The sequence below is a fragment of the Mytilus galloprovincialis genome, chromosome 6 (genome assembly GCF_965363235.1).
Source record: "Mytilus galloprovincialis chromosome 6, xbMytGall1.hap1.1, whole genome shotgun sequence".
In the NCBI taxonomy this organism is placed as follows: domain Eukaryota; kingdom Metazoa; phylum Mollusca; class Bivalvia; order Mytilida; family Mytilidae; genus Mytilus; species Mytilus galloprovincialis.
The window spans coordinates 5,731,928-5,745,144 of record NC_134843.1 but is presented as its reverse complement, the minus strand read 5'-3'; the positions used below and the strand labels follow the sequence as shown (position 1 = coordinate 5,745,144).

At 30.8% G+C, this 13,217-nt stretch overlaps 1 protein-coding gene across 5 annotated transcripts in view; it reads left to right on the top strand.

Annotated features, from left to right (window-relative positions):
* The window catches only part of LOC143078795 (cell adhesion molecule Dscam1-like), a 58,984-nt gene that overhangs the window by 33,568 nt on the left and 12,199 nt on the right, over positions 1-13,217 (top strand). For 3 of the 5 annotated variants that reach the window (XM_076253771.1, XM_076253770.1, XM_076253769.1), the window contains exons 9-28: positions 362-520; positions 1,619-1,773; positions 2,090-2,216; positions 2,809-2,928; positions 3,602-3,796; positions 4,469-4,610; positions 4,879-5,027; positions 5,478-5,609; positions 5,854-6,092; positions 6,341-6,578; positions 6,988-7,134; positions 7,482-7,637; positions 8,015-8,148; positions 8,518-8,671; positions 8,957-9,071; positions 9,554-9,708; positions 10,160-10,177; positions 10,860-10,958; positions 11,366-11,551; positions 11,870-12,045. In XM_076253771.1, coding sequence (XP_076109886.1) covers positions 362-520; positions 1,619-1,773; positions 2,090-2,216; positions 2,809-2,928; positions 3,602-3,796; positions 4,469-4,610; positions 4,879-5,027; positions 5,478-5,609; positions 5,854-6,092; positions 6,341-6,578; positions 6,988-7,134; positions 7,482-7,637; positions 8,015-8,148; positions 8,518-8,671; positions 8,957-9,071; positions 9,554-9,708; positions 10,160-10,177; positions 10,860-10,958; positions 11,366-11,551; positions 11,870-12,045 — 2,996 coding nt within the window. The remainder of the gene's footprint in view (positions 1-361; positions 521-1,618; positions 1,774-2,089; positions 2,217-2,808; positions 2,929-3,601; positions 3,797-4,468; positions 4,611-4,878; positions 5,028-5,477; positions 5,610-5,853; positions 6,093-6,340; positions 6,579-6,987; positions 7,135-7,481; positions 7,638-8,014; positions 8,149-8,517; positions 8,672-8,956; positions 9,072-9,553; positions 9,709-10,159; positions 10,178-10,859; positions 10,959-11,365; positions 11,552-11,869; positions 12,046-13,217) is intronic. The other 2 variants (XM_076253773.1, XM_076253772.1) reach the window with 1 other exon arrangement.

The window sequence follows — 13,217 nt, the reverse complement described above, 5'->3', positions numbered from 1 at the left end:
AAATGTTAGACTATATCATCAAACGAAACGCATGAGCAAACAACATTATAAAATCAGAGGCATTTCAGAAAGTTATCACGTCGTCCTGGATAAGACAAAAAAAAATACTTACATAGAATTTGTGTAGTATACTAATATTCAGTTACATCTAAGTACAATATTGACAACAGTACAACGGGAAACGATTTAAATAGAACTAACTCATAAATGAGTGAAATTTAGTGAGTGAACAGTATACCCATCTGAAGATACGCATGCATCAGCCGACACGCTATTCAAACGTTAAGTTTAGTACAAAGTGGCAATTCTCTCATAATATTCTATAAAATGAAATGATTTAATGTTAGATTTCATCTTTTAGATGGCACGGCTTTACCACATAACCATTTACAGCACATTGTTGGTGGGACACTAACAATTGATAAAGTTCAGAAACGACAAGATTCTGGAAAATATGTTTGTACAGCCAAAAATTCCAATGGTCAAGGATCAAATCAATCTGTTTATGTCAATGTAGTCGGTAAGTTCTTCTAATGTTCATTTATTTTAGAAGCTTTTTTATATTTCGAATTTCATGCTTTGCTGTATTGATGAGATATGTTTGTCAAAATGAGCATCAAATGCATTATAATTCTTCTTTTGTTTAATGTCATTTGCATAATGCAATCATTTCATATCAGATATGATGTCTTTTATGTGCTATGACCACAATGACGGTTTGACATATTGTTGTCAAATGGTAATGAACAACGATACCATTGTCAATGTCTTATGTTCAATCTCTGCAGACGTAAACAAAACAATAATACTCTCAAAGAAGACTGGCTTGAAATTATGCCCTTATATAGATAAACTCATCATAAATACCAGGACTAAATTTTGTATATACGCCAGACGCTCGTTTCGTCTACAAATATATATCTATATAGGTAATCATATCGATCCTGTTACTGCTTGTGTTAATTATACAAAACTGACAATAAAAAAAGACCATGTTTTTTAAAACTGTCTGTTATTTGTATTAACTTGAATGGAAAATAGTTGCTCATATTTTTTAGACATCGTAAACTATGTATCCGAATATACTGTGGATTCGTTAACAGCGTTGAATACCAATTTTCGTGAGGTACAGGTGGACCAAGAAATTAAATGTTCAACGAATTAGAAATTTCATATAAACTTGTATCCACCTAGGCAAACCCCAAAATTGTATATACACGAATATGTGGGTTTTCCTAAATCCACGAAAATTGGTACCCAGACAAATTATTGAATCCACAGTACAATAAACCAAAGAACACAATAATGCCTAGAATATAGATAGTTATACATTGTATTTACAATAATGCCTAGAATATAGATAGTTATACATTGTATTTACAATAATGCCTAGAATATAGATAGTTATACATTGTATTTACAATCATGCCTAGAATATAGATAGTTATACATTGTATTTACAATAATGCCTAGAATATAGATAGTTATACATTGTATTTACAATAATGCCTAGAATATAGATAGTTATACATTGTATTTACAATAATGCCTAGAATATAGATAGTTATATATTTTATTTACAATAATGCCTAGAATATAGATAGTTATACATTTACAGAACCTCCAATGATTGACCCATTTACCTTTCCTGTCAAGAAACAGGGCGACAGAATTGTTATTTCATGCGTAGTTAGTAGCGGTGACCAACCTATAAAAATCAAATGGACAAAAGATGGACATGCCATTCCACCAGATATGGGCATAAAAATTCAGGTGACTGATATAAATAATAATTTTTTTGAAAAGGACAGAATCATAGTGTTTTGTGTTTATTTAGTTTTAGTACAATACTATAAGTTTATAAAAGAGGAACGAAAGATACCAGAGGGACAGTCAATAAGTTTCGTACAACTATATATATAAAGATTAACAAAGCTGGAATACAAAGATATCAATTCTTAGAACACACATTTATCCAAATCGGGATTTCGATATGTCAATCAATTTTATCAAGCTTTTGCAAAATTAATTGAAAACAATGAAATGCTATAAATATTGATTCTATTCATAATTTAAATGTTGACTTCAGCTTTTAGATTCATACACCAGTATGTTCATTATTGGTGATGCCAGTACAAAGCATACCGGAAATTATACCTGTCAAGCTAGTAACCCAGCATCTACGGTGACATATACATCTTTACTGCAGGTGGATGGTATGTCATTTATTTTAGATGAAAAATATTTGTTTTATTGTTATTTGATAATATTTCTCACAGGACAAAAATGTTCTATGATGAGTTTGCAAGATGACACCAAGTTGTTTTTATTTTTTTCACACTTTGATTGTTTTGACTTAGTCATTTATTTATGTGTACAATTGAACTTAGAAAATTGTATGATATAAAATACGATAGGCATTTATTATATTATATAAAAAGAAAATATATTATATCTTTATAGTTTTATAAATTCATGTCAATAAACTAAAATCATGGATGTTATCAATATAACTTACAAATCAATTTGAATAATTATTAATACATCAAAATGAAAGATCACATAAAGTTTCGAATAATTCATTTCCTTAGAAAAATGAGAACTGAATTATTGATTATTCAAACACGATAAAAAGAATTACCACAAACACTGGACATTACAATAGACGGCAAAATAAACTAACACCGACCGTAATCTGTTTGTGTCACTAGTAAACGAATTTGATTATTAAATGGTAATTTATATCTATATATTATATCCAATTAATTGTACATTTGAGCATTTTCATAATAGCCATTGTTGTTTCAGTTCCACCAACGTGGATAATTGAACCTGAAGACTCTTTTGTAATTTTGAAGAAAAATGTGATCCTTGATTGTCTTACTAATGGAATCCCATCGCCAAAGATTTCATGGAAGAAAGCTTTAGGTATATTTTTTTACATAACCTGTACATATTTTTCTGGTAAAAGATGACTAACTCGAATGTTTTAGATGCATATTTACCCATTGCTCATTAATAATTCGTTATGGCGTTGTCAATTGCGTATATGATGTTTTAAAATTCAATCATCGAAACGTTGGATAATTTCCTTACTAGACATCGCGGAACATTTTATATAATTTTTGAAAGAGTAAATGGTCAATAACAATAATAAGAATCTCAGAATAGTGCTTATATTTAAATGTGTTCTCTGAGCAGAACAAAATCCAATAACAATAAAATTGAGAATGGAAATGGGGAATGTGTCAAAGAGACAACAACCCGACCATAGAACAGACAACAGCAGAAGGTCACCAATAGGTCTTCAACGCAGCCAGAAATTCCCTCACCCGGAGGCGTCCTTTAGCTAGCCCCTAAATAAATATATATACTAGGTCAGTGATAATGAACGCCATACTAAACTCCAAATTATTCACAAGAAACTAAAATTAAAAATAATACAAGACTAACAAAGGCCAGAGGCTCCAAACCATGGTGCTGTCATCCGTATTGTCTCTTTTGAATAATTCAAACGAAATTAAAGAGTCACTAATGCAATTAGGGAAAGATTAAAACACTGTGAACTATATTTGCTAATGTAGTATTCATTTTCCTGCAGGTGACACACTTGGGTCCTACCAAGTATTGCCTTATACCGAAGATACCAATGATAACTCCAGTCGTTTACAGCTGTTGAGTAATGGTTCACTTGTAATCAGACATGCTGAAGAAGAGGATCATGGGTATTATCTCTGTCATGCTGACAACGGTGTAGGATATCCTCTCAGTAAAGTTATTTTTCTCACAGTGCATAGTAAGTGTCAAGAATTGTCTCTAGATTATACCCCCACATTTTATTTTAAAAATACTAAAATAAATTTTCTGATGTGTTTGAGCTTTTTTGAGCTTTGATATTGCCATCTGATTACGACTTTCTTTTTTTAATTTTCCAAGGAGTTCAGTATTTTAGTGATTTTACTTTATAACAACAGGAGCAATATGTTTTACTGAAATTTGGTTTCACCTCGGTTGACAATGTTTAATAAGAATTAGGCAAATACTTATACTATCCGTCTGATTTATTAATTTAACATTTATATATATTCGGAAATATCATTCTTGAATAAATGGAATGTCATGTAGTCCTGTCATGTAATGTTATCATTTTTTAAAATGTTATATTTAACATTGCCATAAAAGCGGGAGGTTTGGCTAGCTTCAAACCAAGGTTGAACCTACAATTTTTTCACCCGTAAAATGTCCTGTACCAAGTCATGAAAATGGACATAGTTATATCATAGTTCGTTTCTGTGTGTGTTACATTTAAGTGTTGTTATCTGTCGTAGTTCTCTTATTTTTGACATGTTATCCTCAGTTTTAGTTTGTAACCCTGATTTTTTTCTCTCAATCGATTTATGAATTTCGAACAGCGGTATTCTACTGTTGCCTTATTTCAAACATATTTGTATTATTGTATTATTTATAGTTCCAGCCAGATTTGATGAACCTAGTAAGAACTATTCTGTGATAAAAGGACAAAATACAACTTTAGAATGTCAAGCTATAGGAGATAATCCAATGTCTGTATCTTGGAGTTTTAATGGAAAATCGTTATCTTCATCTTCAAGGTATCTATACTTAACTAAATGTCTACTATTTACATGCTTTTGCTTGTATAACTAGCCACAATTATTATATAGTAATAGTAATTATTTGTAAAAAAAATGGTTATAATTAGATCAAATAGAATTTTGTTATTTATTCTTTTTTTAGTTGAAATGATATTGAATAATAACAAGTTTTTACATAAATAATTTAAAATCTTTGTTTGTATCTTTATACTAATATTTCAGTAAGCACTTAATCTGAAATATATTTTCTTGTTCTTCGCAATAGGAAACAGATAGAGAAAATAACCACAAACAGAGGAATGTTATCCCGCTTAACTATACGTCCTTCTGGAAGACATGACACCGGCTTTTATGTCTGCACTGCAGCGAACAAATTTGGAAATGGCATATTGTCTATGAGACTAGTTGTACTTGGTAAGCATATATTACGATTTTTATGAACTGATATTTGCTATGTGCTTTTAAATTTTCCATTATATAAATCAAGATACTGACACTAATAAAGTGTTATTTTTTGGTGGCGTTAGCCAAATCGTAATGAATTTAACGCTTCAACATCAAATAGTTAGTTATATCAAAGAAAAAACGTGAAAAATTTTATTAGCAGATTAAATAGTTTATAACTTTTAATTCCGTGAATTCAAAATTCAGTTCACCAAACAAAATAGATATGGGTAAGATTTGTATTATATTATTAGAAAACAAAGCATACATAGTATTCGCTCCAATATAATATATTCCTTCCCATTGTAATTTGAAATAAATAATGTTTTTACTTAACTACCAAACAAAAACAAACCGTGTTTGCCCCAAAAGACTCGGGTTATTGATAACTATTTATAATGTGTGTTATTTAATTCATAGAAAGACCAGAGGTTCCACTCAATTTAACAGTTGTCAGCAAAACAAGTCGTGAAGCAGTGATAGAATGGAAGAAACCATATGATGGAAACACAGATATACTGTCTTATGTTATAGAATATATCAAATCTACAGGTATTTTTCTTATTATTTATTTATTTTTCAAACATTCTAACTGTAATAACCTGGGGTTTATTTTCATTACAAAAAACAGTAAAAGAGAGACGAATGATATCAAAAAGATATTCAATCTTGTAAAATTGATAATAATCTCATATTGCATAAAAAAACACCAAAAGACAAACAACAGTATATAAAGTAAAACGGAGAAATATTGAAATGTTAATCACTAAAAGCCTTTTTTAACTTTGATTTATAGGAACATGGCAGGGAAAAATTCCGAATATAACAGTACCGTCAACACAATTATCAGTGAATATACCAAATTTGCAACCTAGTGTACCTTATATGGTGAGAATAAGAGCTAACAATTCAGTTGGGTACGGAATACCTTGCAAGCCAGTAGATATTGTAATGTTAGAGGAAGCTCCTTCAGGTCCACCAAAAGACATAGAAGTGACAGCTTTAGGATCAGAATCCCTAAAAATTACATGGATGGTAAGTTTTGAATGACTATTCTCAGATTTTATCAAGTTGTACATTTACAACTTCCGGGTATACATTATGTATTCGGGAGAGTGGAGATTCTTAACATACTGTACCTATAGTCAATGTAGATATGTATTGCCTTCTATTAAAGTTCAACTTCATATTGAATAAAGATTTTTGTCATTTGATAACTATAAACTATCTGCTATGAAATTAAGAATAACATTGTTTAACAAGATGTTTTATGTATTCTACAGCCACCAGCATCTAAGCACATCAATGGTAAAATAATAGGTTATTATATTGGTTATAAGATGACAGATAGCCCTGCAAGGTTTCTTTATATACCAAAGGTTATCGGAAAAGACTTCAAACCAGAACATACACTACACAATCTTGAAAAGTTTACAGAATACTCGGTCCACATACAAGCTTATAATGGCAAAGGACGTGGTCCCTCTTCTCCAGATTATAAAGTGTTTACATTAGAAGATGGTTAGTACAAAACAATATTTTACTTATGTTTTAATTCATGAAATTGATTGAAAAAAATCGAAGATCAAGTCTCACAAGCCTTAATTTTAACACAAGAACTTGAAGGAAAAATTCATTTTCTTCATCAATTGAAAAGTTCTTCTATAATACAATGCCACCAATATCAAAAACAGTCCGAAAATACATAAGGTATCATAAGGACAAATCATGAAGTGAATAATATAAAGTTAATTGTTAATATGAAATTCTGATTTTCAACTCTTTATTGCAGTTCCTAGTCAGCCTCCTCAAGGAGTACAAGCCACATATATCAACTCTAACTTTTAATTCTTTAGTGCAGTTCCTTGTCAGCCTCCTCAAGGAGTACAAGCCACATCTATCAACTCTAACTTTTAATTCTTTATTGCAGTTCCAAGTCAGCCTCCACAAGGAGTACAAGCCACATCTATAAACTCCCGAAGCATTAAAATAATCTGGTCACCGCCTCCGTTATATACTCTCCATGGGATACTACAGGGATATAAGATATTGTATCAGCCGGTCAGGGACGATGAAGGTATGAATCATTTGTCGGAAGTAGTACATTAAAGAATGTGTTAAAAATTAAAGAATGTGTTAAACATTAAAGAATGTGTTAAACATTAAAGAATGTGTAAAACATTAAAGAATGTGTTAAACATTAAAGAATGTGTTAAACATTAAAGATATTATTGAAACAAATTGTTAAATGAAAAATAACTACAAATATATTACAACTTCATGTAGTACCAAAACTTCACTGTCTGAGTGTTATTTTGAATCTCACACAAATTATCAAAAATTACTTATATTGTGAGTCTTAAAAAAAAGAATAAATGTAATTGCAGGTGTATAACATGATTATATAAAGTCAACTTTTTGTAGATGAAAGTGACGCTAACACATTGATAACTGATAATCTGGAAGCCATTATAACAGGATTGTCCAAATATACCAACTACAGCCTACAAGTACTGGCATATACTAGGAAAGGCGTAGGAGTCAGAAGTCATGCTATATATGTAGTCACACAACAAGATGGTATGTTAAAGGCAAAATACTACTGTTATGTTATTTGTTTTACTTCAATTAATAATAATGGAATTAAGTTTTCTCAATGAATTGTCTATTATCTTGTCTATTTGAAATTGTTAAGTACAAACAGAAAAAATATTTAACCATATTATATAACAAACACTAGAAAAAACATTCTGTAGATTATAGGCGTCTCAAGCGCGTTTATTAATTACTTTCACCAAACAAAAGCTCAAAGCTAATTTATTTCAAAAAAAGATATACATATCGAAATACATGAAGAGTTGTATGACCAAAAAGGACATCAATCAATTCCATCTATACTAATGTTTGCTCGATAAAGTGGTAAGATATCTGATATAATAATTGCATTATGCTTTCAGTTCCAGAACGTCCAGCTGATATAAAGGCATTGCCCGTGGATAATAGTAGTATTCTTGTGTCTTGGAAATCCCCTCTTCATAGCAATGGAATTCTTACCAGATATAATGTTTACATCACAGGTGGAACATACAAGGTAAAGAAATATATACATTCAATTATTTTGATAAGAATTTATACATGTATATCTAAAATCATAGGTTTGTCTAATAGCAATCGTTCCAAAACTATTTTTTTCAGGTTTCGACAATGCATGCATAATTAATTCAAAAGTAGAATAGAGTTTTTAAAGATTTGAAATATATTACTTTCGAAACATTTAATCGACTAACAGACATTCTTGACCTTTGAAAAATTAACTTAAGTCTTGTTTTTTCGTTGGGTTTGTATTGAAATGTTTTTTGTTCTTTGTACTGTTTCGTTATGGATGTCTCGTTTTGTTTTCAACTCCTATTATATATTCCATGATTCTTTTTACACATGAAAATTATATTCTCTCATTTAGGAAAAGACACCAGTGAAATTAGATGCTTCAAAGTTAACTGTTCTGTTGACAAATCTATCAAGTAATGTGGATTACCTATTCCAAGTGTCAGCAAATACCAGGATGGGAGAAGGAGAGCGAACTCAAGTAGTATCTGGGTCAATTCAATCTAAAGGTATCAACAATCTGACATTCATTTTAAGATATTTAATATGTAATTTACTACTTTTATTGACTTTAACAGTGTTGAATATGCTTCTTATTTCAATTTGCACTAAAATGTAATCATATTGAGTTAAAGGTGTATAATAACCACTGAACAAATATAAAGATGTTGTAATAAGTGCTGAGGAAATTGAAACTTTAAAAACAGTGTTAAGCTTTGCAACTGAATATTATGTACTAGAACCTTATTTTTGGTGTGGTTGTTCAGAAGTAATATTCCTTTCGTTTTCACTAGTTTCAGCAAAAATAGCTAGTTTTTCAAGTGAGTTGACTATACCATGGCATCATCCACTGAATTTAACATGTCTTGCTGTAGGGATTCCCTCACCAAAAATTACGTGGAAAATCAGGTATGATATTCATCATCGATGTTTAATTTTCAGAAATCGGTTATAGCGTTACTACTTAAGGAAATGCGTGGGTCCAGACAGTGTAATTGTCGCCCTCATTCATCATCACATCATCAGCAATGCAAATTCATCATTAGATAAAATGTCACATTCGGTAAAGTTACAAATCAGAATATTAACAGTCTTGAATATTAAAACAAACTCCACAAAATACACTCTAACATTGTGGCTGGATAAAATATCATAAACAATTGTCATTTCAGCATTGAATAGTTCAACTGTTATATGCAACTTTTAATCTGCTTGTTAGCCAGTAAATTCTAAAACTATGGAAACGAAATAGATCGTTATGCAAGAATGTGATCAGAAATTTATAAGTAAATGTTTAAGAGATTGATTAAAAGATGGCATCAAATTTTTAAATTTGAACTTAGTCTACGCTAACAAGCACAATTGTCTCTACAAAATGCATTTGTTTTCAGAGGTAAAACTGTGGTTACTGACAAGAGATTTAAGTTGTTACCTGATGGATCACTGTATATAAACGCTGTCGTAGGATCTGATGCTGCTAATTATACATGTCAAGCAGAAAACACCCATGGCACAGATCAAATAGTGTATGCTGTTAGTGTACAAGGTCAGTTCTAAATCTTAACTTGTCTTTGTAATCATTACAATATAATAATAAAAGATTGCTTTGATATTAATGAAATATATACGGCTAAATGATCAACAATTAAGTGAAGAAAAAAACGTTTACGCTTAAAGTGTTCTTTGTATAATATAGAATTAGTAAGATAGATAAAAACATGATTTGGTATTGATGAAATTTGTTGTTTCTTGCTCAACTGTAAGTGGAAAATATATCATGTATCTTCCAGAAGTATATGCGTTTGAAATACCTACATGTAAATTTAAGGTATAAATCCATGATGCTTAATAAATGATAAGAAAAAATATGTAATGTTTATATACAGAAATAGGAAACACTTAATTCATAAGACAGTGGCATAAATATACGATGAGATATTTGAAAATCAAATTTCTTCCTCATTTATACTTTTTGTTTTTATTTTTAATGCACTCAGTCAGTAACACAATCGGCAGTAAGTAATAAAATATCCACAATGTCATTGATTTCTTTGATGATTTTTTTGTCATTCTTATCTTTGAGGAAGCATTGTGTTGCATGCTGTAACTGTATCATCCAGGACACCTTTCATACCTTCAAGTTACCTTTATGTTTGCTACGATTTTCATTATTCACATATCATGACGTTTGTCTTCATTTTAGCTCTATTATTTTCTAAGTTCAAAATATCATAACATCTTTTTTTTTATTTTAAATTTATCATTCATCATCCATCAGTCGTTTAAATATTTTATCTACTCATTTACTTATTTAACCGTAAACCACCTGCATGAGTAATATGCATTTTGTAAAATTGTTGTAAATCAAACGAAATCGTATCTACAAATTAATATCAAAAATAAATTCAAATGTCTGTGCTAAAATTTCAATTTTTAAAAATTTATATCATTAAACATTATCGGTCACAAAAAGCCATAATATAAAATATTGTTGTTTTAACTGGTTTACAATATTTTCAAACGTTAATACTTGTTTAAAGAGTTATCTGACTCACAATGTTTGTTTCTGAAAAATATCTATATCCACATAAGTTTTGAAATATTGTTTACGAATTATAATGTATTTTAATTACCGCTGCACCCGTTTAGTGTGTTTACATTTGTACATGTAATATACTGTAGTAATATATTTTACAGCTCCACCTAAGCCCCCTGTATTATACGTTGTTACTGGAACAGCTAGTACAATACAAGTCAGCTGGAAATCTGGCAGTAATGGAGGAAGTCCAATACAAAGTAGGGCATTATTTTATTGTTGTTTTTCTAAACTTATCATATATGAATTATTACTTTGTACACCAAGTTAATAAATCGAAAAAACATCACACATTATGAGCACGTGCGACATAACTCACTGGAACTGCATATAAACATTTACAAAATTAAATCAAATTGTGGTAAATTTTCATATTGATTTTCATTTATATCATCTTTTGATTTAAACAGTGGATTAGATGAATTAAAACGGAAAGTGATTTAGATACAACCCAATTTAAAAGTGTAAATTTTTGTGATTTCCCCCTACACATTACATATCAAATATGTTCTCAAAGGATATATTTGTAAACACTATTGAGAACATGCTGCAATATTTCGAGATGAAGATAGGAAAATTGAATTAAAAATTGTTTTCTTATTTACAGAATTTTCTTTGAGATTTAAAAAAGAACATGAAGAATGGAAACATATGGAATTGGGGTCAAGTAACAGGTCATATACAGCATCACGTCTTTTGTGTGGGACCTCATATAAATTTGTACTTAATGCTCAAAACAAGCACGGAGACAGCCCTGACAGTAATGTAGTATCAGCTAAAACCAATGGATCAAGTAAGTTCCAATTGATATAATTCGCAGGAATATTGTTTTCTCATGCATGGTCATCCATCTGTCTCTCCTAGCGACAAACTTTTGTGAAATACATTGTGACAGTCTTAATTGTTATTGATAATGACTCTTCAGACCAGCCTTATACCTTATTAAGTATTACATTTCAAAGGTTAATGTTGGTTGATTTTCTTTATTTTATGCAATTTAAGTTTAAAAAGTACTAAGTCTTTTGATGCTTCAGCAATACGAAAGAAAAGAAAAAAAACCCAAACATTATACCATCGATCATACTTACTTTTTTATAAATATGTGTTTCAGCTCCAATAATGCCAGCAAAGAGTATGCTTCTGAAGTCAACAAATGTAACTTCTGTTGACCTAGATATGACGTCATGGCTTACATCTGGTTGTCCAATCACATTCTTTTCAATAAAATACCAAGTTTGGGGAGATGACAAATGGAAAGAAGTCGCAAACCACATTGACTGGAATATTGTAAGTAATTTTCTTTCCTCATTACTACATTGTGTTGTATTTCAGTTGGAAAAGAATTCATTCATCATTTAATCAATAGAAATACTTTTTTCGACCACTTTAATTGACAATCGTTAAATATAAATTAAAAAATATATAAAGTCATCTTCCACGCATGATTCATGAAAACTATCGTATACAATTTCTATTGACAAAATTCATTAATTTGGACAGACGCATAATGATTTGGCCTGGAAAATCATTTTGCGTCTGTCCAAGTCACATTGTTATTCTGTATAGTGTATAGAAGTAAATTATAGGAATTTTGGTCCTCAATGCTCTTCAACTTCGTACTTTATTTGGCCTTTTTAACTGTTTTGGATTCGAACGTCATTGATGAGTCTTTTGTAGACGAAACGCGCGTCTGGCGTATATACTAAATTTAGTCCTGGTATCCTGGTATCTATGATGAGTTTCTTTACAACCACTGGGTCGATGCCACTGCTGGTGGAGATTTATTTCCCCGAGGGTATCACAAGCCCAGTAGTCTGCACTTTTTGTGCTGGCATGAATTGTCATTGATATGGTTATATTTATAAATCTACTGTTTACAAATTTTTGAATGTTTTGAAAAACCAAGGCTTTTCTATCTCAGGCATAGAAGAGGGGCGAAAGATACCAAAGGGACAGTCAAACTCATAAATCTAAAACAAACTGACAACGTCATGGCTAAAAATGAAAAAGACAAACAAACAACAGCACACACGACACAACATAGAAAACTAAAGAATAAACAACACGAACCCCACCAAAAAACTGGGGGTGATCTCAGGTGCTCCGGAAGGGTAAGCAGATCCTGCTCCACATGCGGCACCCGTCGTGTTGCTTATGTGATAACAAATCCGGTAAATAGTCTAATTCGGTAGGTCACATTCATGAAAAGGAAGGGGATTGTAGTTACGACGTAAGAACATATCCGATATCATTTGTGAAACGGTTATTCCATAACGGTCAACCAACTCGTGATGGCGTCCGTAAAATTTACGAAGGGATGATTTCAACTTCACCATTTGGAACTCTTGGTTTAATAGCTTTCTTGTGAGCAGCAACCCTCTATCAAGAAAATCATGATAGGAAATGCAAGCACGGGAATATCGTATCAATTGGGAGATATATACCCCGTATGCAGGTGC